Source organism: Leuresthes tenuis, unplaced genomic scaffold, assembly GCF_036924035.1.
Source record: "Leuresthes tenuis unplaced genomic scaffold, fLeuTen1.0.hap1 SCAF_16, whole genome shotgun sequence".
Taxonomy (NCBI): domain Eukaryota; kingdom Metazoa; phylum Chordata; class Actinopteri; order Atheriniformes; family Atherinopsidae; genus Leuresthes; species Leuresthes tenuis.
The window spans coordinates 18,609,657-18,634,502 of record NW_027325370.1 but is presented as its reverse complement, the minus strand read 5'-3'; the positions used below and the strand labels follow the sequence as shown (position 1 = coordinate 18,634,502).

Genomic DNA, 24,846 nt, shown 5'->3' with positions numbered 1-24,846 from the left:
ATAGGCTCCCTATGTCAGCTTCTTTCACCAAAAATAAAAGCCATTATCAATTAAAGTTAATTTGAGTGAACCTTTTGCAGACACACTAGACATTACAGCACTGCTTTAAAATGATTTAATTTAGTACAAAGTTCTATTAACATACCAAAAAAACTGCATAAAGAAGCATTATTATGGAAATGAACTAATATTAAAAGGTTTAAAAATAACAAACTCCTTTCATGGAACCAGGATGAGCTGTTTGAGCTGAGAATGGCACAAACTGATGGTTGACTCAAACGTGTGAAATGTCTTTAATATGATCTATACAAATGCTAGCCTGCATCTGCTTCTTATCAAGCTGCCCTGCAGAGGGTTCCTGTCGCTTCAACCAAAGAAGGCATCATCTTGATTATTCCATCTATCAATACAATTTAATCACAAGTGCACTTGCCACTGTATTCAATACATTTTCTGAGGCAATATCAGATTCAAATCGTCATTGAAGAAAGGACAAGCGACTGCACTGATGTCCAAATTAGCATCCAGTCTATCATTCAGCACTTGTTTGAAATCCCTGCCATGGTGTTGGTCTGCTCAATAATTCTAATAAGTGTAAAACCAAGTAAGACTTTAGTGACTGCACAACTCCCCAAGGTGATACCATCTCAGTGAGGATGTGAAGACTGCAACTGTGCCTTATTCACTGAAAAAAGAAAGAAAGACCAGAATCCACCCTAATGTGACAATAATAAAATGGGAATTAGCACCTGTTTGTATTCACTCTTTAAATGAAAATGTTCAAAGTTAATTCATTAAATTACACAGCTCGTTTTCCAGTAAACCATTACAAATATAGTATAGCAACTATTTAACCTTGTCTTGGCTCTACAGAGCAAAAAGTTTCTTGTTCATCCATTCACAAAAAGACTGCAAAGTTCTGCAAATATGCAGCTGTTTTATCTCTACAGTACAAACACATTGATAAGCATAATCGAGGGACAATGTGGGCTTCGTGTCTTGGACAATTATCATTTCAGCACGTGAATCCACTGATCTACCCAAGAAGAAGAATGATAGCGTACCAATCAAAGCTCAAATGGGAAAAAAGTATATTAGAAACAGGAGGGGAATTTCTATGTATGTTTAGTATAATCATTAATTTTTTTTTTTAAATGGTTTTAATGGCACAGAAACTACAGTTGACACTGATGTCATTCTTATCTGTAGCCAATTATTAAGTGCTCTGATATATTTTACAAACATTTCCTACTATTTAAGTTATATGCTAAGTGAGAATGAACATTAAAGAAAAATGTATATATTCACGGCATGATTTAAATCGCATTCTATTCTGTGACACTGACTTCTAAGGAGTAAGATGTCTGCAGAACGTGGCTTGGCATTTTTTTTTAAAACATACAGATTGATCAAATTCTGCTTCTGTTACTGAAATATGGCTGCATTATTGGCAGTATCTGTAACTGAACTGCAGACAACGAGGAATACAAAAGCAAACCTTCTGACAATATCTTTGGTCAAAGAGTGCGCAATCAGTCAAACCCGGGCTATTCATCTCCACTGGCTCAAACTTAATGAAGGTCTTTAAGAATTCAGGCGCAGCCTTGAAATCATCTTGGCAGGAGACAATAATTGAAAGGCATTATGACAATGGGATGTCTCGTAGAAGTTTGAATTAAAGAACAAAAGTGACACCCAGTTTGGATGGAATGAGCCTCCATGGATGGTGAGAGATGAGTGTCTTGTTATATCAGAACAAAGTGACTTGGAGATATTGTCAGTACATTTTCACTGTTAACATATCACACCTATGACATCATACCCACATTAAGCAGCTGCCATTCCTCCTTTGTAGTTGAAGACAATTACTCTACAGATGGTGAAGGACAGCTGAAACAATGTTTCATGAAATGTCAATGAAAGGTCTTTCTGCTACTTTTAAATATCAAAGGACATCACCGGATAAACATAGAGGAATACTTAACCACACAAATGCAATCTGAAGTGAAAGCAGTGGGAGAGGCCCGAGCAGCATGGGTTCTGCATATGTTAACATGCGTAATCATTCAAAAAGTCACCGCTATATGTGAATCTCAATTTATAGTCTCAGAAGGATTTTCAGAATAGCTCTCTGTCCATCGCTGTTTTATCAGTTTGTTCCAACTGCTTATTCGATCATTATACTCAGGAACAGAAATTTAAAAAACCATGGCAACCCAGCCTGCTCTGTCACAACTACATCATAACCATGACCCTTCTAAGGTCGAGCTAGAACATTTTATGTACCTACTCACTACTTCTTAGTCCTTTTTTTAACACCACCAACCTGCAGTGGTATAAAGCTTACAACACACAGTTTATGCTCAAACATCAGACTGACACAGTCGACAGTGCACCTTATGATGTAGCCTCTGACGTACCTTTCTCAGCAGTCTGTACCTTCCCACACAATGTAACTACACATCATCAGGCCTTTGACTAGTCCACTTGGTATTAGTTTACATGGCCCACTGCTTTGCTCAAATATGACATGTGAATCATGACAGGCTGCAAAGTGAATCGTGTTTGCTCATATTCTAACAAAAATGACAAGCATTTTGCCTTTAAAAGCACTGCCAGTCTGTGCAAAGACTTTGTTTAATGCCTGAACAAATTATCATCCCTTTCCCATTTTCTGTAGTTTCAGAAGGACAGTTGTTTAATATATATTAGCACCCCACATATTCAGAGTCTGAGTTAGATCCAGCAGCTTATGTTTTCAGTCAGTTTTTCCAAGTTCATTCAGCTCAAGTCATTCGTTCTTCAAAAAGCAAATAATATGCCTAAAATTAACCCATTCCTACCTTTGCACATCTATCAGTCAGTTGTAATTTAGTCCACCTAATTAGTATTCAGATATTGTATTATGATATAGCCAAGCTAATGTGTAAAGGACATCTTAATTCTTAAAATGCATGTGGAGGAATCATGAGCAAGGACACAGAACTATTTATGGCCCTGTTGAGGCATAAAAAGGCATGTAACACGTTATCAAATTTATAGAATTTAGAGATGGCACTTTAAATATATAAAGTTGTCAAACACTATTATTTTTATCTGACAGATCACAAGCCACAGAGATAGGCTGCAACAAAACAATTGATACACAACGTATGTCACATTTATATGTCGGTTTAAAATAACAATCCTGAAAAATAGATGCCTCATTTTTCTAAATGTAATTTATTGTTGTCTTCTTCTCAGTGTTCTGGTGTATCAGTGACCTCTCAAGCACACTCTGACTGGCAAGAAAATTGGATGTGAAAACACAAAAATTCTTTCTTCATTTTAGGATTGTGGACCAAAATACAAACACGGAAGCACAATGCAGCCCGAGCAAAGGTATGAAATCTTTGTAAAGGGGAAGGATCTGATTATAGCCCCAGTCTATGAAATTTCTTGGGTTCAATATTAACAGGTGACTGCCCCGAAGGTGCCGAGGTTTAATGTTTGTGGAAGCAGGTGGGAACAGGGTCCAAGAGGATCAGGTAAGTAAATTTATTTTCTGGCTGACTGATGGACTCAGAGACCAGTCTTTATTACAATGGTAATTGGATTAGCAGCAGCTGAAGCTCAACACTCACACACCTGATGCTTCTGTAATTAAACAGAGGCTGGGGAAGGGAATAGGGTAATATCACTGCCATGTAAAAAAAGGCAATAACGGTGAATCTGATGTGGCAAGACCAAAACCGTGCCTGGAAACTGACTTTTTATAAATATACCTTCAGCCCTGAAAGATTTATTGTGTTTTCTTCAGTTTTACAGTTTTGTGTATTTTTAGAGTTATAGTGTTTAAAATACAAGCCAAATTCCCCAAAAGCTGGGATGCTTTGTACAACACAATTAAAAACAGAAAGCAGTGATTTGCAAACCTCATAAACCAAATCAAACCAAAATATTGCTCACAGAAGAAACCTTAACAAGACATTTTACCAATTCATGACTCATCTTGTTATGACAGGACTGTCAGAAATGCACTGGCCTTTTTGACAGTACATTTGTCTTACTCAACAGCAGCATTTAGGTATATGCTCCACGTGGGACACAAAGAGTAGAAAGCTGCTTTAGTAAGTGTTAAATGACTGCATGAAGAGAACTAAGAATTTTTCTTTTATTGTTGCAGAAACAGAGAGCTTACATACAACTTCATTGTAAATACAACTATCTTTTCATCGTGTTAGGTTTGTTGGATTATTGTGGCCTATTGTATGGTGCACCACCATGGAACATGTTGCATAACTTTCCCCTCAAGCATGACAATAAGAGGACATCCGTCCATCCTCTACTCTGGGGTCAGAACAACACTTACTGTCCAGGTTCAACAAAATTAACTTTAGTTTATTTGTAATTAAAGTCTTTCGAATCGATTGGACTATTACGTTTTGTGATTATGTAAACCTTACTTACTAACACTAAGCAATATGTTACCATAGTGTAGATAAAAAAAACTAAAAAGGGCTGAGGGACTGAGGAAACATCAGAGGCAGTATATGTCTGCTGCCCTCAGGTCTTCAGGAAGGCTGTTCTAAACACAAAAACAAAAGTTTTCTTTTCATTTCAAGTATGAATAAAAGGCTACTACCAGATGTCCTGAGGGTTCTGGAGGGTTCATAGCATAAAAGTGAATGTGATGGCAAGGCAAGACTATTAATACTTTAAGAAACCAATAAATGTATCTCTGAGCAACACTGAACATGTGTATGAACCTTAAAAGTATGTGCCTCTGACTCATTTTACACTGGCATTTATCATGCATGAACTTTCCCAGGCCAAAAACTGCTCTGGAGTGCCGATGGGCTGAGATACTGCCATTCACAGGTTTCCAGCCTGGGACCACATCATGTGCCAGCAACCAGATAGTACACTTCCACTATAATAATTACAGTTTAAATAAAAAACAAACAAACAAAAAACACTTTCTTCATGATAAATTAAGTTAAAAAGTACACACACACACACACATACATACATACATATATATATATATATATATATACACAGATATAGATATTTTTCTTAAAACCTTGAAAAATGTGGAGGTCGTTGTGGAAAATGGGAAATTACTTGTGCGGCTCAGTTCAGTCAATATCTCAGTCCACTTTCATGATTGATGAACAAAGACAGTAAGGCCCATTACAGCTAAGATTCATCTGACTCTGTGCTATAAAAACAGTAATCACAGTGGAATAAAAAATCCTTAGTATATCCTTTTTCCACATCTAAGTTGCCTGATATTGTCAAACCAATTGATTGTCACTAGTTCACAAGATTACTCATTGTGACAGCTCGTAGGAACTACTGCTCTAAACTGGGAATATCATCAAAATTGGACCCATCTGGCAGATAGATTCCTCTTGATCCAGTTGAGCTTGGAATTCCGACTGGGATTGATAGCACAGGTGAGAACAGCAACAACCTGAATACTTTTTGTACTATTATCATAAATATTTAATGACATTTCTGAGACATCTATCACCAGATCAAAAAGGTAAGACTAAAATATAGTTTTTTTTTTTTCTTTCTTTTGCTCTTCCCTCATGCTGGCCACTCAAAGCAGATCGCTGTCGATGTGAAAATCACACAGTATGACCACCTGCACATGGTACTACATTCAGTGTAGTATTACTACAAATTTTTTTTGCAGTGCACAACAGCCAATTTTGTTTCAGTTGTAAAATGGCATTTAGTATGTACACCGTCTGTATAGTAGCTTCAGAAAATACAGGTTTTCTGATTGAACTCAGTAACGAAATGTTTAAGTCTTTGGTTCCCAAAAATCCAACAGTCACTCAAATGTCTCATGGGTAAAAAACTATTTGGGTAGAACTTCCAGTGCTTTTTCTGGTCAATACAAAGCACTGCTCATCTGCTGGAAATCTCTTTCTTATCTCTATCTTCCAGTAAAAGCTTATAAAAATGTGTAATGAATATTCTTGTCTATCTCTAAAACATAGTAGTGTCACAGTGCATGGAGAAATAGTGAGAAATAGTGAGATGACATGGCTGTTGTCTGTATGGTAGCATTCAAGAGGCACGGCAAGAATTGCAATAGTAAAGTGTGGAAGCCACTATGTACGTGTAACTAACCATCTGTTTTGTAACATATACACTTGAGCGTGCACATTAGTTTGCTTCTAAACCATGTACTTTTGAGAGCACAGTGGAAAAGTAAGGAATTGCAAATGGGAGGGAAGAAGAAAAGGTGCAATGACAACTGAAAACATTGTGCAGGATGAATGTCAAATCAGAGCTCTCTGACATGAAGGCTTTGCAGATTAGAGTCTTCTGTTATCCGCTTGTTCCTCATTATAAGCGTTTGATGCAACTTCAACACTGGTGAGATGTGGAAAGTAGATGTCATTCCATAACAACACACAGAAAACAGAAGAAGAATGTAGAATGTTAAGGAATCAAAACAGAAGCTTCTTTTTGGGGGGACAGAAAGATAGAGTTTATGGTGTGCATGACAGCATGAAGGAAGGGAAATTAACAGCTCAGCAAAGCTAACACACTGCTATAACTCACTGACCAGAGGACTGTGAAACACAAAGCGTGAAATGTAGTGTTAAGTGTGAATACACTACAGTGTTTGAGTGTTTGAAAATGTGCAAAAATGTCTTCCCTCGGCACACACGTTTGACTGTAAATTAGCTCCATTTTGGCATTGTCTTGCTTTCGCGAAAGTGAGAGCTTCTTAACATCACTTTAATTCTATAAAAGCAGCTGGTCATTATGCCTCTGGAAACTTGCACGGATGGCTTCATCTGGTTAATTCTCCCAAAACCATAATGAAGAACGCAGAACATTCTTTAGCTGGTGAAAGCTCATTTTGAGTCAGCGTGACAACAAAGAGGGCATTAAATCGACATAATGACAATGTCCTGCAACAATATACACTAAGAATTCAGTGCATTTAATTGTATTGACCGTGTGTACTTTAGATAGTTTTGTCTTTTCTCTAATTAACAGTTTTAAAAGCTTAATATTATTCAGAGTGCACTTTAACTGACCTACCTTCTAATTCAATTTGTCAGGCAGTTTCATCTAACATTTTCCAGTATTCTTTTCATACCTGAATTTGATCAAATTATCTTGGTTAAAAAAACAGACACAGTATACACCAGTGTGCGTTGCCATTGGTGCTGTGATATATTGGTAGCTGCAATGTTAATTTTGGCTCTGGGAGCAAACGTTTCATTGACATGCTGGTCAGGGACAAAGTGTTTTCATTTCTCAACACATCAGCTGTGTGCTAATGTTGTCAAATGGAAAGCTCATTAATTCAATCTCAGTGTGAATCTTCACTGCTGTTTTGTTTATCTCTTTCTGTTTCCAGCTCCCAAGTACTCTGTGTGTGTGTGTGCGTGTGTGTACGTGTGTGTGTGTGTGTGTTATCTTTCACCGATAGACTGTATGAATTGACACCTTAGATGTCACAGGAAAAATAATGCACCCATCACAGTCAAGCACAGCAGATAAAGTTACTCAAGCTGGTGACAACGCACTGGGTTTTTCCTCATCTACATGGTGAAAGATACAGATTAAAACAACACAAAAATAAAACTCATTAGTATGAGTTAGTATAAGTATTAGTTATGTTTTCATTATTTTTCTGATTATCTGTTATTTTTTTATCTATTTAAATGATCGGGCAAGTTCAGTGTTTATAATAACGCCTCTATAGCAAATATTATTGCATGTTAGTAGAAAAAACTATTCTCAAATTAATACCTTTTGCTATTATTTGTTTGCTTTGGCACAGAATATTACTATTCTTTAGAGGACCAATATCTGGACTTTTGTCAAATACAATAAACGTTGGGGTCCTCCTGATCATCAAAAGGGGTACAAGTAAATACGGACAGCTCCTCTTTCAGTGTGTTGTCAATGTGGATCACATGATTATTGGCTGTTTCTCTAAGAGCAGACTTCAAGAGTTGGCAGGAGATTTGATCATCAGTAAGCAAAGTTTTGGTCCTTTGAAGTTAGAATCACAAATCTGAATTTTCTTAGAGCAAATGTTTGATGTCACAATGTCCTCATTGAGTAGGGCAGAAAGCCCAATGGCAGATGATGCAGTTGCCTTTGAACGCGTCCCAACCATTAGAAATCAATTTCCTTTTCTAGTCTGTGTTCTTTTTATTGATCCTCTGTCAGGCTTGTCAGAGCAACTTGACCAATGAGAGGCGTATTCTCTGTTGGATAAAGGTACGTGTCAAGCAGAGCTGCCAACTTTTGAGTAAATCTTGGAGTGAGAATTGTTTCGGCAGAAGAAGTGAGAGACATTATTTCCTCCTCCCAGCACTTTATTTGCTGAGAGTTTTTTTTTCACAGTCCAGGGGCGAGCAGAAGTTCTGTAAATGCTCAAAAGAATGAATGTGAGGAGTAGGGCTGAAACAGGCAAACAGGACATTTGCACATCCAATAGTGAATCTGAGAGCTGAAACACAGTTTAGAAGTGTAGCAGAGCAAATCTGCATGCAAACAGGGACTTTATTTCCGAATTTTAAGGAACAGCAGTCTGATATTTAAGCCTGAAAACAAAAAATCCTGCTCTGAATCACTTAAAAATTGCTCTTGATTAAAGATAGTGATCTGAATCCCCTTATATCGAAACCAGAAATAACACGAGGGATGTGTCACAGATGTCACTGTCTCTTGTTTCAAAGAAAAAAAACTCAAGGCTTTCACTCATTCAGGGATATTGCTGCAGTGTTTTTCACATGTTCATGCATTGAAAATATGTGCGGTTTAATATCGAACCACTACTCGCATGTTTTGATGCTACTGACTCACAATAACCCTGCTCTCCGTGGAGGGCCCTTCTTTCGCCGGTCTACAAGAAACCGGTTTGCAGCGTGAACGTGGTTTGAAGCTCCTGCCATAAATGAGCTCTCCATACCATGCTCCTCTATTGCATGGATTTATTTTCTAAGTTGCTTGGTTACAGAATTACTTTGCATTGACAACAAACTTGTGCTAAAGTCAAGGTCTCCCTCTGATGTGACAAAGTTGTTGCGGTCAGCAGGTATTTAAAATGAGAAAAGCTTCTCCAAACAAGTGACAGAGTAGACTGGAAAACCGTGGCACCAATAAAAACATAGTACGTACTTAGAAAACAGGTCACAACTAGCTTCATGTCTGTGTGAGCTTATAAAGTGTGGGTGTTTTTTCACTTACGGAGAACAAGAACTCCGTGGCGGAGCGACTGAGTACGGCTGGATTCCACTGTAATATTCAGCATCGTGGGATTTCCTCCGGTGATGCAGACACGGCTATCTTGCTCAGCCTCGCGGAACATCCGCAGCAGCTGATTGGCTATGACCCCATTCAGCACAGAAATGGCCACCATGGGTACCACAAAGGATAGGAAAGCATTTACCTGTTGAGAAGGAGACAAAAATATTTCTGTTTGTTCGATGTAGATCTAAAATACAGATGGAGGTCAATCTCATATGTGATATCCAAATATTTTTCTGGGATGGCAAGACATCTTTAGACATTTTGAGAAAAAAAAAAACAACTTAATTTTGATTTTATGTTTGTTTTTATTTATTTTTTTGTTAAATCCCTGTCATGGTTTATGTCTTGATTATTGTTACGTTTCGGGTTCTGTCACGTTCTATGTTTGATCTTCATGTTTTCAGGTCCTTTGTTGTGTTTCTGGTCATGATTTTTCCCCCTGTCACTTAGCTTCACTCAAGTCACCTGTTGTCTGTTCCACAGCTGCACCTCATCACGAATCACCTCCCCACAGCACATAGTTTTCAGGTTACCATCACTTCCACGCTCATGCCACGAACACTAAGTCTGGTTTTGCCTCACAGTCTTGCTAATTCACAGCCAATGTTAATCATAGTCTTGTTTTCTCGCACCATAGTCTTGTTTTGGTTTTGTTATTTCCTGCCACACTTCAAGTATTTTTGATAACTTTTGTTCTCGTCTTACCTTTGTTTTTGGAATAAACCTCTTTTTGATTTTGAGGTCTGCATCTGGGTCCTCCCTTCCTGCGCCATCGACCGTGACGATTCCTAAGTTTTTTTTCTCCGTCATTTGAGTTTTCACACCACTGACGGCTTCAAACCACATTAATGAGGGGAAATATTTGTGCAGTCGATCTTACTTTTTGTTTTCACTGGCACAGGAATGATGAAAACCCTTTTTTTTTTTTTTTCTTTTCTTTGAATCATTCAAAAGTTTCTCTGTAAATCACTCTAAAAAGCTTGATGAAATAACATTTTATGAGTGCCAACTTTGATAAAATTAGGAATAGAGAGTGAGAAGTGAAGATTAGTGAGTGAGAGGGATGAAAAGTACACACAGAGGAATGAAGGAGGAGGTGCTGCCAGACAAAAGTTATGACATCTGACTTCTTCCTGTAACTACTGTGGAGCTGCCAGTATGATTAAAGCGTTCATGGGTGTGAAGGTGTTGATTTGATTTGATTTTTAGACACCCGTGCTCCAGTTAAACCTTTTGAGTAATTTCTTCCTAATAGTATTACCTTTATTACATGTTCACACAGACAAAGTACTCTTGTTTTTCATGAGGATAATCATGAATGAAAAATGTTAATGGTCTTTAATGAACTGGCTGGCTGACTTGTGAGGTTCTCTCTCCTGCTACACATTGATTAAAACTGAAAAGGAGAGCAGAGTTAAAGCTGAAAGGTGACCCCCTGAGTGGGAAGAAAATCATGAAAACCAGCCAGGAAAACTGGTAAATGTGAATAATTGGGACTGGGAAAGGACAAGGGAATTGAGATATTAGGTAAGACTTGTTGGATGGGGGAAAGATAAGATGCAGAGAAAATAAGTTGATTATGTTTCCCATGTGTATTTATTAAAATAACTTATTTTAATGCATACAGAGGAGAAATCTGAGTTTTGGATAAAAAGACCTTAAAATTAATATGTTGTTGGCCTACAAAGACCTTGATATGCCTTTCATTGACTGCTGCCAGGCAACTGTGTGCAATGAATGCCTCTTGCTGTGGGTTGAAGAGCCATTTTTCTAATTTATCTCTCAGTCACCAGAGATTTATTACTCTTTGTTGTTCTTCTGTCTGTGGGGTGTGAAAGTGGGTGGTCAGTCTTCTCTCTGATGGCTTTCATGCGAATACCATTATATTTCAACTGAAACAACAAGACCTTTCATTACAACATTAAAGGATTACAGATTTGAAGTGCAAGTGTGTTTTCACCTGTTGCATAAGTGTGAGCTGTTCTGGGTGGCATGAAAGATTTTCTGAATATTTTCTGACAGCAGAGCCAAATGAGTCCGTTTGTGTTATGGAGGGTGTGAGATAGGTAGTTTATGATGGACAGCAGCTTGTCCATGACCTTCTGTCTCTCATTTGGCATGTTTACATGACACTAGAAAAAAAGACTTGTTGGTCTGACCCAAACAGGATTTTTAAAATGCACAGACACGTTAGTCTGACTGAAATTGTACCAACTTGAAGCCTTAAAGGGTAAGTTAGTCTTTTTTAAACCAGGACTTTATTTCTGGCTCATTCCCTCTGTGCTCTGTGACCGTCGGCTATCTTTACACAGAGTTTTCTACTGCTAGTTTTGTGCAACATGGCAATGTGGAAATACACAATAACGAACCATGTTACCAGCAGCAGTAGCAAATTCCGTGTAAAGACGCTGCTGTGGTGGCGGCGGCAGCAATGACGTCAATGTCATCCCAGTAGACGCGTGTGTCAAAAGCCCCCGATAGCCCCCAAAAACAACAACACAGCAGCTCTGAACTAACAGTACAATAGTACGCGTTCATTCATTCATTCGGCTTAAAGTATTGGTGAAATAAAGACAGATAATGCCTTATTTAGAGGCTGTATTGTCTATGCCTGGTTCACTCCCGTTATATGGATATATCTCGAGTGATATAAATAGCGTCCAAAGGATGCCAGACTTTCATTAAACTGTTATCGGTGAGTAGATGAACGTACTTTATGCCAGAAATAAGGTCTAGGTTTAAAAAACCCCAAAAAACTAACATCCCCTTCAAAGCCAGACTAATACATCTAGATAACGTGGTAATAGGTTTTATCTCTCCAGTATATTCAAGATGTTCAATAAGACTCAAATGGGGCTAGGCACATGCTCCAAAGTTTCATCTTTTTGCATCTTTTTGTAAAAATGCCCTAAAGTTTGAGTTTAAGTGTATATCAATATAGCCGAGTTTACAAATAAAGCTGCTTTCACTCTCAGATTTTGGTTTCTTTTGTCCGACGGCAAAAGCTGGCCATAAACTACATGATTTTTCAAGTGATTTCAAAATTGTAGGAAGTTTTATAGAGTCAGACTGAAATCTGAACGAATCTCCACAAGAGTCCTGTCGTGCTCCTGGAGTTTGGTGTAAAAAGACCAACAATTCAACAAGTTTCTTCTAACTCCTGGGTGATTAATTAGAGGCGTATGGACTTCTTTTGAAAGGTTCAATGTCCTCAAGAAACCAGAGTCCAGAAATCCACTCGCTTCTATTGAAACACTTAGGATTAGGACCCTGGAGCTGATGTAGGAGGGCCTATAGCCTTGGTAGAGTTTCTCCAGCAGCCTCCTCACCTAGCATACCGTTATTCGAGGGCATGTGGTCATAGCTGTGGAGGTTGGTGTTGGGGGTTCGATGAACGCTTCACCAAGCTGGGGTGTGAGGACAGACTGGGGTGATTAGATGATTGTCAAAGCTATTGAAGTGTGGAAGGGACCAGCAGGGTTCCACTGCTGAAGCTGTTAAAAAACTGATTCAACTCAGTGGGCTTGTCCGGCTGCCCTCCTGCTGCAGTCTTTGTTATAGCCTGTGGGCCCACATGTCTGTGATGTTATTTTGCTGGAGTTTATCCTCCAGCTTCTGTCTGTTTTCATTGAAACTAATCTAAATCTTAAAAAAATGTTTTCCTCTCATCTGTTTTTTTTTTTCTGACATGTAACGAATACTAAAAAATAAAATATCATGGAGTTGTTTTCATATTCTACGTGTTTCTTTTAAATTTGAAATGATTCAAAGTTTTCATTAAGAAAACCATTGCCAGTAAATATACACAGCCATGCCTTACACACACAACACATAATAGAACACCGCAAATAACTGTATGCTTACATGCATTTAAAAACTGGCATTAGTCAGATTTCCATCATTTGTTTGCCTAGTGTCATGTAAATATGCTTTTCTGACCCACTATCAAGTAGGTGTTGGTCTTAGCTAAGCAAGTGGGTTACAACTCAAACTCTGATATAATTTCTTACCTGTACTAAACATTCACAGATGAGGAGGAAGAGAAAAAGAGTTTGAATTTGTGAATAACTAGAATTTTGGAGGGCTTTATACAGTGGAAAGATTGAAACTATCAGCCCTTACAATTCAATTTTCCATCAACATTAATCAGCATGACAACAAAGACAGATGCATTCCAGCCCGGGCCTTTCCTTAGTGCTAAGAAGTACATAAATCACAATTTTGTGAAAATACAAGCGGCAAATGTAGAGCACTATAGCAAATAAGCTGAGATTTAAGTGACAGTGATATCATATGTTTTAATGACCACAATTAAACCTAAACTAGGCTAATAATCTTTACAAAACAGCTCATGTAGCTTTTTCGAAACATCAATTTGTTCTATTGATTGTTACAGTTAAGAAAATCGGGCAAAGAAGGTTAGACAACTCCATATATACTGATACCTTATTGTTTTAGACTCCGGACTCTTATCTTAATGGTCAGCTTAGCAAAAGTTTACTATTGATCAATGGTGCAAAGTTATGCACCAAAATTCCCTCTAGCAGCATTTTTATATGTATTGATATGTGACTTGAGCTCGTGTTCCTCATCCACCAGCCTCAGGCAAATTGTTGATTAGCCATTTCCTTTAAATTCTCTGGCAGGAAGTGAAGGCACCTTCTCATTGATCTTGTAACTTTTTTGTTTTCCAATATCCAAAGTATCAGCGTTTGCAATGTTTAGCTTGCTGCATTTTTAATTTTTTTTTTATCCCAGTAAGCAAATCTATTTTAATTAAGATTGGCTGATTACGCTGCCGAATTTTTAGTTGTTATAAATGCTGATGTAACCAGCCACAGTACACCATGTGTTATCAACAGAGCAGTAGATAAACTATGGTGTGTTCAGCATAGATTTGTGTGGGTGTAAACCATCAGTGTCTGCAACTGGAAACGTGATGTGACTCCTGAAGGGGTGTGAAAGAGCAGCAGTTTCCAACAATCAAAGGGACTAATGCTTCTTTAATTCACATGATGAACAGCCAACTTTGTCTGCCTTCTGGCAAGACTGTTTGCCTGGAATATCCATTATTCTCTAATTTAAGCAGGTAATTAAAAATTAGAACTCACACCCTACTAGTTTACTCATAACATCTACAAAGTCTGCCACTGACTGAAACAATTTTCGTGACCCGTTTGGTTTCTGTACTAAATCATCAAGCAACATGCATGTTTTTGAGTTTTTGGAAATGGTGAATCAATTTGGATAATGATTTATGCACACCGGGGTGGAGCTCTCAGGCCACTTCTGTTCTCAGTTACTCAAGATGCACCAGATTAGACAATTGCTGGATAGGCTTGTGAACAACATCTAAAAGTCTGCAGCCTTTTATCACAGCAGTTTATAGCCTGCAGGATTTAAGTTACCGTTGAACATTATTGGAGGGAAGACTCAGTTGGCTTGGAGGAGGAATGTGAAAAAGAGAGCTGAGCTTGTCAGTTAATGGGTTTTCTCTTTGCCAGCCTAAAGTACACCTGTCTCTGATTGTAGCTTGTCATTGGTTTTTTCAGCCTTTAGATTAGTCTTCAGCAAAGGAAATATAGGTTTTAAATCAGCTGACTGGCTCAGTTATTGCCTGTGCATCAGGAAGTGTGAAGCACCGACCAATATACTTTACTGCTTTAATTGAATCGGCATATCTTTATAAACATCCAATTTCATCTGGTTTTGTAACACCACTAATCAAAACTAATAAGTCCATGCCATTGGTGGCAATCTAGCCAGTCACCTTTATTTGAGTTTAATCTGTTGAGTGAATGTTGTTCCAGAACAAGCCTGATCATATAATACATTTTTTATTTTATTATTGGGACTAATGTATGATTTGCATATTGGGATGAACTTTATCTGTTTGTCTTTAAAGTAGGTCCATATACCAGCCTCTTGGATAGTATTATTTATGTGACAGGATATCTTAAGAGGTCTTCTTAAGATTTCCATTGATAATAACATGCCATGGTTCAGTTGTCTATCTGACAAATGTGCTTTGTTTTGCAGCCGACTAATACCCAGTGTCACTTGCACCGAGAGCTCCTATGACAGCATGTTGTTTCAAAACAGCTTGCAAATGCAAATGTCAGACTTAAAATTATCTCCTACTGTGGCATTTGCATGCAGCTTGAGGTTTCCCTTCAGAATCTTAATGCTGTCCTTATTTCTTATGATCGTGTTTACAATACTGCCAAGCCTACTGAATGTAAAAAAGAACAAAATATAAAATTCCCACCAATAAGCTGGGGTTTTTTGGGTGTTTTTTTTTTTTTTACACCAAATGAAATGCATGCTCCTCTGTCCAAATGATCAAAGCTAATGCACCATTAAAGTGATTAAAAATGCTGTAAACTCATGGTTTGCAATAAATTTCTCACCATGTTAAAAGGGTTAAAAAACCATTGTCCTTTTGAAAAATCAATCCATTGTTTTAATTACAAATGGTTAAATTCGAAGACATAGTAGTGTTTTCAGTGATCTGCTTTGGTCCTGCAGCATCATATAGTTGGCTCCTGTCCATGAATTCTCACTCAAGTGGAATCAGTGTTTTTCTCATTCCAGTAAATTCTTTCACTGAGGAAACATCACCTGATCACTTTTGTGGCAAATGAAACCCATCTCAAGAGAATACTATTTGCTGCTGTAATTTGTATGTATCCTACTGCAGCTTACCCGTTGTGCAGCTATATTTATGTTAAGCTTTGTGTTCATATTTCATTCAAGTAAACTCTTGCAACACAAGCACTGAATTGAGGACTCAAAGTTTAGCCTTTGTTTAGCCTTTAGAGGAAAGGCGAGACAAACGTTTTTGTGCCTGTCTTCCATAAGACGTTCATACAAGAATTATTGCCTTGCCGGGGATCTTTAAACCAACTTTTGACATTCTAGAGACAGACACCAGAAAATGTAAAGGAAATCTTGGCCTAATGTAACACTGGGTGTCCCTGCAAGATAATTATCCCAAAATTACAGCCCAAGTGGTAAGAAAATGGCCAAGGGAGAGCTATATATCTAGTTTTAAGTTAGCAGAAGTCCAGACTTTAAACTCAGTCTTCATCAAAAATCTGGAATGGAACTAAAGATCAGTTGGTATGAAAGTCTTCCAAATTCATCTTCAACTACATGAGTCATTTTGGTCGTGGCAAATTTCAGAAATAAAAATCATAAACTATAAAAAAAAAAAAATCATAAACACAAAGTCTTACCATTTCTTGGAGTGTGCACTGTTGTGCTGTTGTAAGCAAACAGAGCCCAACACAAACCGTGTCCTAACAAACACAATAAGATGAACAAGTTTCCATCCGCCCCTCAGTGTGGCTGAGTTTTGATCGCTGTACTTAAGGCTTTCTTTAGATTCTGCCCCCGCACAGCTCAGCCATCAGCTTGGATCAGCTTGGCAACACTCTTGGGAGCCGTTATCTGCTGGTTGATGTTAACAGCCTTACTTTCATGTCTGTGAGCTGCCTGTAAGAATAAGGCTTCATTACTAATATCTGTCAGCTAGAATATGTCTTGAAAGGCCTGTGATTATTGGTTAAGGCTTTAAGAACAGTACTTTCTTGCTGGCACAAATATATTCAGTTTATTGATAATATGTGCAAAAAGCTGAGGAAATGTGTCTTATTGTCATGTTAAAATCAATTAGTGCTTGAAAAATCTACATATTCTCAAATAGGAAACACAACAGATATTATATTTAGTACAAAGAAGTTTCAAAAGGTCCACACTCTTTCATATGTGCAATCTTTTGTACAGAATTCTCACCTACAGAAGACTATATGTGACAGTGGCTGAAAAATAGAGATCAAACGTGTGGTCCCAGAGAATTTATTTGATTCAAATGGATTTTTTTTTTTTCACTTTAAGTTTTGACCCCACAACTTCAGCTTGAGAAACATGACAAGCCTTGCTAATCCAGGAATGATACATAATTTACTGTCAACATAAAAGCTGAATTTAAAAATGAATATATAGATAAATGAAGTTTTACCAACAATTGTAAAATATGCACATTAGTCAACAAGTAGTTTCACAATCCAGAAATGTGAGGCTGTGGTTCTCACAGGCTCGCCAAAGATAGACAGTTTAAAGGAGACATATGAGCTGACTGAAAAATGTAGCGTTGTCTATTGTAGCTGCATTTGAGAGCAGAATGAGACACGAACCCCATGAATATAGAGACCAAAACTTAACTTCATCAACAGCCGGTAATGGTGGTGATTGAATGATTTGGGGATGTTTTGTTTGACACTTTGGTTACTGTGATACCAATATCAGTGTGTTTTGGCTGACACCTTAAAATTCCTTTATAGCCACAGTTTACTATCTTGTAATGGGTACTTGCAGCATATTGGTTTACAATGTATCAAATAGGTTCCCTGAACATGACATGACACCCTAACCCTTCAGTATGGACGGAAATTGGCAGCATGAATCTACAGCTGGTAAATCTGTGAAGTTTATTACTCTTTGCACTTCTTACTTTAGAAAGAAAGAAGTAATTTGTTGCCAGCACCTTGCTGTCTTTGCACATCTGAGACAAACTCATTGGAACACACACACACTCCCACAAGCCCAGACAGTTATTGTTATTGAACAAACTATCAATATATTGGTAAAAAAAAATGATATAGCTCTATCATATTCAATTAATTAATGATTCAAATGCTGCATGTTCTTCATTAGAACTCAATTCTGGATGTGTTCTAGTTGGTAAATGGGTCAAACACAAAAAGAAGTGTGCAAGAATCTTGAAAAAGCCATTTGAAAATTGTAGGCTGCAATACAAAAAAATTACAACTATACAAACAGATGTTCTTCTAATTATCATTTCCTGTCCTGATTCATCCCATTATTTATACTGTTGTTCATGCATTTTTGTGAAAAATTTTTATTTCATTTTATAGCGCCATCCAACTTATCATATAGATCTCACTAATTAAGTTAGGTGGCACAATCAGTACTGAAGAAAAACAAGTCATTACCTATTTAATATTACACTGCAAACACACTTTAACATGCCCTTACTTGAAAAGATGTAAAACTGAAGTGCCGATTGTTACACTAACGAATGATTTTACAGGTTAGAACATTATTTCAACAATGCTTTTATGTTATATTACCACCAAAAAAACAGAAAAGTAAAGACTTTATTTATTTTAACAAAAAAAGACAAGGTCAATTAGGTAAAAACGAGTGAAAGGATGTTTGTACAGTTAAATTTGAGGTGTACAAAAAAACACAAGGCAGATGTCAGGTGAATGCTGGACAACATTGCTAGACGCAATGCAATTTCAGACATGACCAATTGTAGTCATTTAGCCAGAAGGCCATGCTGTGCATACCTCAGATTTTTTTATATCCTCGCTTACATAATACTTTCACTAGATCACCATGGTTATAGAAAATAACCACTTTCATTTGTTTCCTCTCGGTCTTCTTTTTGCACATTGATTTTCAGTGACCATGACAAAAACAGTGAAGCAGTTTCAATAAAACTGAAATGTAGAGGCGGACCACAAAACACAGAATCAAAGATAAAAATTATTCAGTTAACTTGGTGTTACCTTAAAACCTCTATCAGTTAAAAAAAGTAATTTACAAAACCTTTATGCCGAATGAGAAAAAAAATAGTCTCTCACTCTCATAAAGCTAACTTCTGCTCTATGAGCTAATTACGATAATCTTGCAAATGGAAAGTAGTCAGTCAGTCAGTAGTGAGGTCTGACTCAGTGGTGCATGATTATCCACATATTCAAATCCTCTAAGTACGAATGTTTGGCCTCAAACTCATAACCCAACAGTCAATATTGTCAATTGTCAATATATAACATACTGTAGTTAACTATACACTAAAATACAATAAACAATGAATGACTAAGCAAAGAAAACAGTTTGGGGCTTAACTGCAGTGAAAATCAGTATGAACCATGAAAATCTGATGTTTTAGGTCATAAAATGTGAAAATATAAAAAAATTCTCAAGGGATCACAAAATCCATGCAACAATGAACGTTTGTTATTCTTTCCCATTCTAAAATCCTCTCATAAAACCATTTGTTACATGTATCATCTTGAAACAACTATCTTCCATTTACTGAGTGCTTGCATGTTAACAATCACCAGGCAACATATTTCTAATAGTGAATTTCTTTCATCTGGCAAACTACTCCCATTATTGCCCTGATGTGTTCCCTCACAACTAAATAAATGCATTAATCTCACTCTCAACGGGGAATAATCCAAATATTTACATGATTCCGACACTGTTTATAACAAAGGTCATCCCACAGGCTTCATGCCACATGTCATGTACTGTTTCATAAGAACGTGCAGAAACAACCACTGACATAAACGACTCTGGCCTTTGTCTGGTGTCATGTGCAACATCTACAGAGCAGCACCTTGAGTACAAAAACATGCTTTCACAATGTTTTGTAGCATGTAGACACAGTCATGTGAAAAAAAGTGCACAATCAACTCATAAAATTTTTTTAAAAATCACCTGGTCTTTCCCAGATCTTAAAGACAAATAAATACAACCTCAGCTAAACAATACATGACATATTACACTGCGGTGTATTTATTTAACAAAAAAAGCCAAGATGCAAAAACAGTGTGAAAAACTACATTTACCCCATGATTCAACAGCTTGTAAAACCACCTTTAGCAGTAATAAGTTGAAGTAAGTTAATCTTTCTTTATGTTACATTTCAAACAGCAAAGTTCAGACTCCTAAAATGCAGTGGCCACCATTATTTTTATGACTTATAAATTCTGAGATTAAACAACTACCCAGTGTTTCAGAAATGGGCGGCTGTTACCAACCTAACCATAACAGAAACTGGGTGCCAATGGGGGTACTGCCCGCCAAGAGAGAGAGACAGGTTATGCTGTTGTGTGTGTGTGTGTGTATTAGGTTGCTTCATAGGGAAAAGAAAAAGTCCAGTTGAATGACAGGCTGCTATGGTGATGCAGTTTGTTTTAGTCAGACAGAAGCAGACAGAGTCAAAAGAAATATTCTCCCTTGAGGTAAACCTGTGAAATCTTTTACTTTGATTGTGAGACATGTATAAAACAGCTGTGACAACTCCTGGTTTGTTCAAATGGGCTCTTTATTTTAAAATGAGAGTGAAAAAGCCTTTCTCTTGGTGTCTTACTGTAGGTAACAGAGGGATTTACTGTGAAAATCTGACTAAATAGGCTTTGTTCTCTGTATATTCCTGAAAGTAGTATGCATCTATTTCTAAAATATATCTAAAGTTGTCTTCCTGTTATGTTCCTTTCAGTAATGTAGCTTTTTACTTAGAATCAGACTGAGGATGTCCTCACCATGTCTGGTTATGTGTTTGTTTCATTAAATGTAGGTATTTCCTTCATTTTCTGTATGTAGTCTCCATGTGCAAGTGTGTTTACCATTATTGCACAGAGAACAGCCATATCCATTATGATCATGACAACAACACAGCAGCTTTTAGGCTCAATGGCATAAGTAAGCAGTGAGAGAGATGCAGAGGTTATATTCTACTTTGCTATACTATCAGACGTTAAATTCTCAGAAAGAGCCTGTCGTGTCATTGTCATATTGTATTTGGAGCAGACATAACACAGTGGCTTCAAAGCAACCTGTTATCATCATGACAGTCAATAGCATTTCATTTTCATTCATTTTGAATTAATATTCAGTCCGAACAAGCTGCACAGAGAATCCACACCGTGCCATCACACATCAAGCAGATGTATAGCCTACATGTAACTTTTTCTCTGCAGTGATAAAATACTGACTGTGGCTACTTTGGTGGTCAGTTAATGCTGATTTCTGCACGTTTGTGCATCCTCGGACAAATCTGTTATATTAACTTTTTTAGATATGTCGCAGAACATCCTCTCTCCTGCGGCCACTGAACTCTGTAGTCTCTCCTGACCTCCTCACTGCCGCTTGCTCGCTCAATAGTTGCTCCATCTTCCACTACGTCAGTCCCTCTTTTTTCACCTCTTTTATCAACACCATCATCATTATTGGGCTTTTTGAAGAAACTTCGGAAACTCAGCTGCCGTGACATTTTTCCTAGTGAAGTCAAAAGGTCATGCATCAAGAGAGACAATAGCTAATTAATTTGCTCACTCGCCACCAAGTGGTCAGAGGTGTGAATTGCAATCTGTCAAAATGACAGATGGCCTTCAGATTTTTCCGTCACCGTTTTAAGAAAACTGGTCAACGACGGAAAGTATTCGGTTAATGTGACCCCTGGTGGAGACGGCTGCTTTTTTAAGAGGGGATGGCGGGGAGGAAGCACAATCTATTGCTCCAACAGACAGAAAGGCCTTGGTGTTTGATCCAGAAAAGTTTGCCTCGAACCAATAATCGCTGTTCGAAAAGGTCATATCTGAAAAATTCATGAACTGTGAGCGCCAGAAGCCACTGATGTCATTTTTATGCTGCTCCTATGTACAGTATAGTCTTTATGGCAATTTAAAAACAGCCATCACTTTGATTTTTGAAGGCGATCAGCAGACCTGGTTTATAATGGCCAACAATGGGAGCCCGAGGGGTCAACAATGGCCACATCTACACAAAGCAAGTGTAAAACTGTAGAAATGGTAAACAATCTTGCTCTGTGTAAAGAAGACGCATGTCTGCCACTTTAAGAGGGATCTCTCATGAAAGCAAGCATTGAATCTAGACAAGAATCCACAACTTAAGTGCCATCGTGAGCTAAAAATAAAATATCTAATATGTTCCTTTCTAGCAGGCGGATGGGGAGGCTAGATTTGAGCTCTTGCTGCTGTGATGACAGAAACATAACAGTGGCTGTGTTCTGCCTATGATTCAACGGGGTCTTGATCAGTTCCTTTGAAGAGGATAACCAAACAGAAGGTGAGTGAATACACTGTAGCCAAGGCAGATGTTCATACTAGAGTCCTGACAGATACATAGTCACGGGAAAGACAACGTTGAAATTTAGCAGATGCCAAAAGCAGTATTAACTAAGGCTCTGAGGAGAATTACTTGGCTCAAGCTGAGCAAAAAGGAAAGAGGTTGAAAGTTGCAGACCACTAGTATCATATGCATGCATTAAACAAAAAAATATCAAATATGATTTGGATAATTTCCTTTAAATTATTTGAATAATGTTTATATGACTTTGGATAATTTTGTAATAATTTCCTTTTCAGGTACATATGGTATTTCTTTTCCATTTGTTTCAGTTTTGCATTTAATTTAATTTCAAACCAACTTAAAGTGGTAAACTTAATAGCTCAGGTTGCTTTTCACAACAGTCACTGGGTCATCTTCAAAGTCTATCAACTGCAAAAAGTACAAACAACAAATGAATGAAATAAAAAACTGAGAACTGGTTGAAAACTTTCAGAGTGACAGCCAATGTAGTAACAAGTCCTCCAATCCATATGACTGCATATGTTTTTTGTTTAAAATCTTAAAATTGCAGTAAATTATTTACAAAAATATGTTTCTGCTATTATATAGTTTCTTTGCTAAATTAATTGTTATATTTTTATTACATTTAAATTAGATTTTATTACATTTAAATGAATGAATGTATTTCTATCCATCTGCACAGTAGGTCTTTTTACACAGCAGAACAGATGAATCACTGTGATAAAATGTGAATAAAAGTACAATTCAGAGGGCGAAAAAGTGGGACAAAGATGAGGACTCAGCAGTTGTGGATGCTGCTTTGTGAGAGGTTTATAGGTACACATTTGAGAAATGAAAGATCGTGGGCAGTATGTAATGCAACAACAGGCAATGGCATGTGAATTCACTTTGTCAGTGACAAAAACACAAAGAGGTAAGGAAAATTCTGTTGAGGCAAAAAAAAGTTGTCTGGCTTTTCCCAGATGGGACAAAGGTCTTTGGAAACAAAGTTTCTTGTTTTCTCCTGATCCAGTATATCTATTGATACAGATGCAACTTGTTGCTAGATGGTGGGAGGCATTTAAGATTGTTGCAATCTCCAACTTGACCACTAGAGGTCAGTTAATATTACACACTATTGACTTTGACAGGCAAAAATAATAATAATAAAAAATCGGAGGTAGAGGGGTTTGTCTGAGCAGTTACACAACTTAAGTTTATTTGTCACTGTTTACTTTCACTTGTTTGGTGATGTTTGTAAATGAAAAACATCTTGGTTGGGGTTTGGAAATATGTTTTTTTCTTTAAAACTGACAGATTCATAACATCTACTTATTTCTATATGTTCATATTTACACAAATACAAAGCAAAGCAATAAGCAATTAACCGAATGCAACAATATGACCGTATATTTTTTAATCGTACTTGCAAGCATATGATTCATTTACAGTCACTAGATGGATGAATATTAACAGTTCCTTCCATCTCCAGGAGGAGGGAAAAACACACACTGTAACCAACATTTCAACCAAGCAGAAAAGTGCACCAATAATGCAAAAGTCATTCCCCATGACTGAATTGGTCAGTTTGTAGCTCAAACTCACCAGGCTGCACAAACAACACGACCCTATGTATACTACTCTTGCACGGTATGAGGCCACTTAATGCTGCAAAAGCAAACAAGCTAAATGGTAAACAGGCCAAGGTGAGTGCACACGCTGGCACCAGGCTTAACACAAAACATCTAACATTTGAATATACTGGAAATATGTCTGCTAACTGTGGCAAAGTACCGTAAATTCCGGACTATAGAGCGCACCTGATTATAAACCGCACCCTCTAATTTTGAAAAGAAAATCCATTTTGTACTTGTATAGGTCGCACCGGATGATAAGCTGCAGGTGTCCACATTGTAAAATTAGATATTTACACAGAAAGATGTTACACGTGAGGATTTTTAAACTTAATGAAATGCTTATGGTGACGTAAACAAATACATGCTCCAAATGATTTTATTTTTAACATTACCTGTAACATGGCTGGTAAAAAAAAAAAAAAAAAGACCATAGCCTACCAGGAAAAGTCATTGATCGCCTTCTTCATCTCCCTCCTGCGCACTAAAATGACCCTGTACAGTCACCTGTTGCAGTTTAAAAGCTTTGTGTAACTATATTGATTCAGTGTTTATATCTCGTGGGAATCGAGACAATAAAAGAAAAATTCAATGTGGCTATTGATAGAAGAGTATAAGACAGAAATCCTATTTCTGACATTAAGTAAATGCAGGTATTCTGAAAGGGCTGGAAGACGGCTTGATTGTGCGAGCCTGAGTTCACAGTGGTGAAAATCTTTTTTTTTGCATAACACTAAAACTGTAGCCACCAGCAAATAATAAATGGCTGCGAAAATGTACATACACCAGTTGACCTAGCTGTTTGGCTCCAGTGCCACGACAGCAATGTTCTCAACAAATAACTGAACGCGGTGTTGAGGACCTGATTTCAGCTGAAGCTGAATAACATCTACAGGCTGTACAGAACGCAGGAGGCCTTTGTGTGGAAGTGGCACTACCAAGTAATCAGGCAGGGGACACAATAGCAGTGAGGTTGAATCTTTTCTCATTTCAATTTGCCTCTATGAACTACATC

The 24,846-nt window shown here is 37.5% G+C and overlaps 1 protein-coding gene across 1 annotated transcript in view; it reads right to left on the bottom strand.

Annotated features, from left to right (window-relative positions):
- Nucleotides 1–24,846, bottom strand: part of ntsr1 (neurotensin receptor 1 (high affinity)) — a 39,128-nt gene that overhangs the window by 8,986 nt on the left and 5,296 nt on the right. Inside the window, exon 2 of the mRNA XM_072367004.1 lies at nucleotides 9,223–9,424. Coding sequence (XP_072223105.1) covers nucleotides 9,223–9,424 — 202 coding nt within the window. The remainder of the gene's footprint in view (nucleotides 1–9,222; nucleotides 9,425–24,846) is intronic.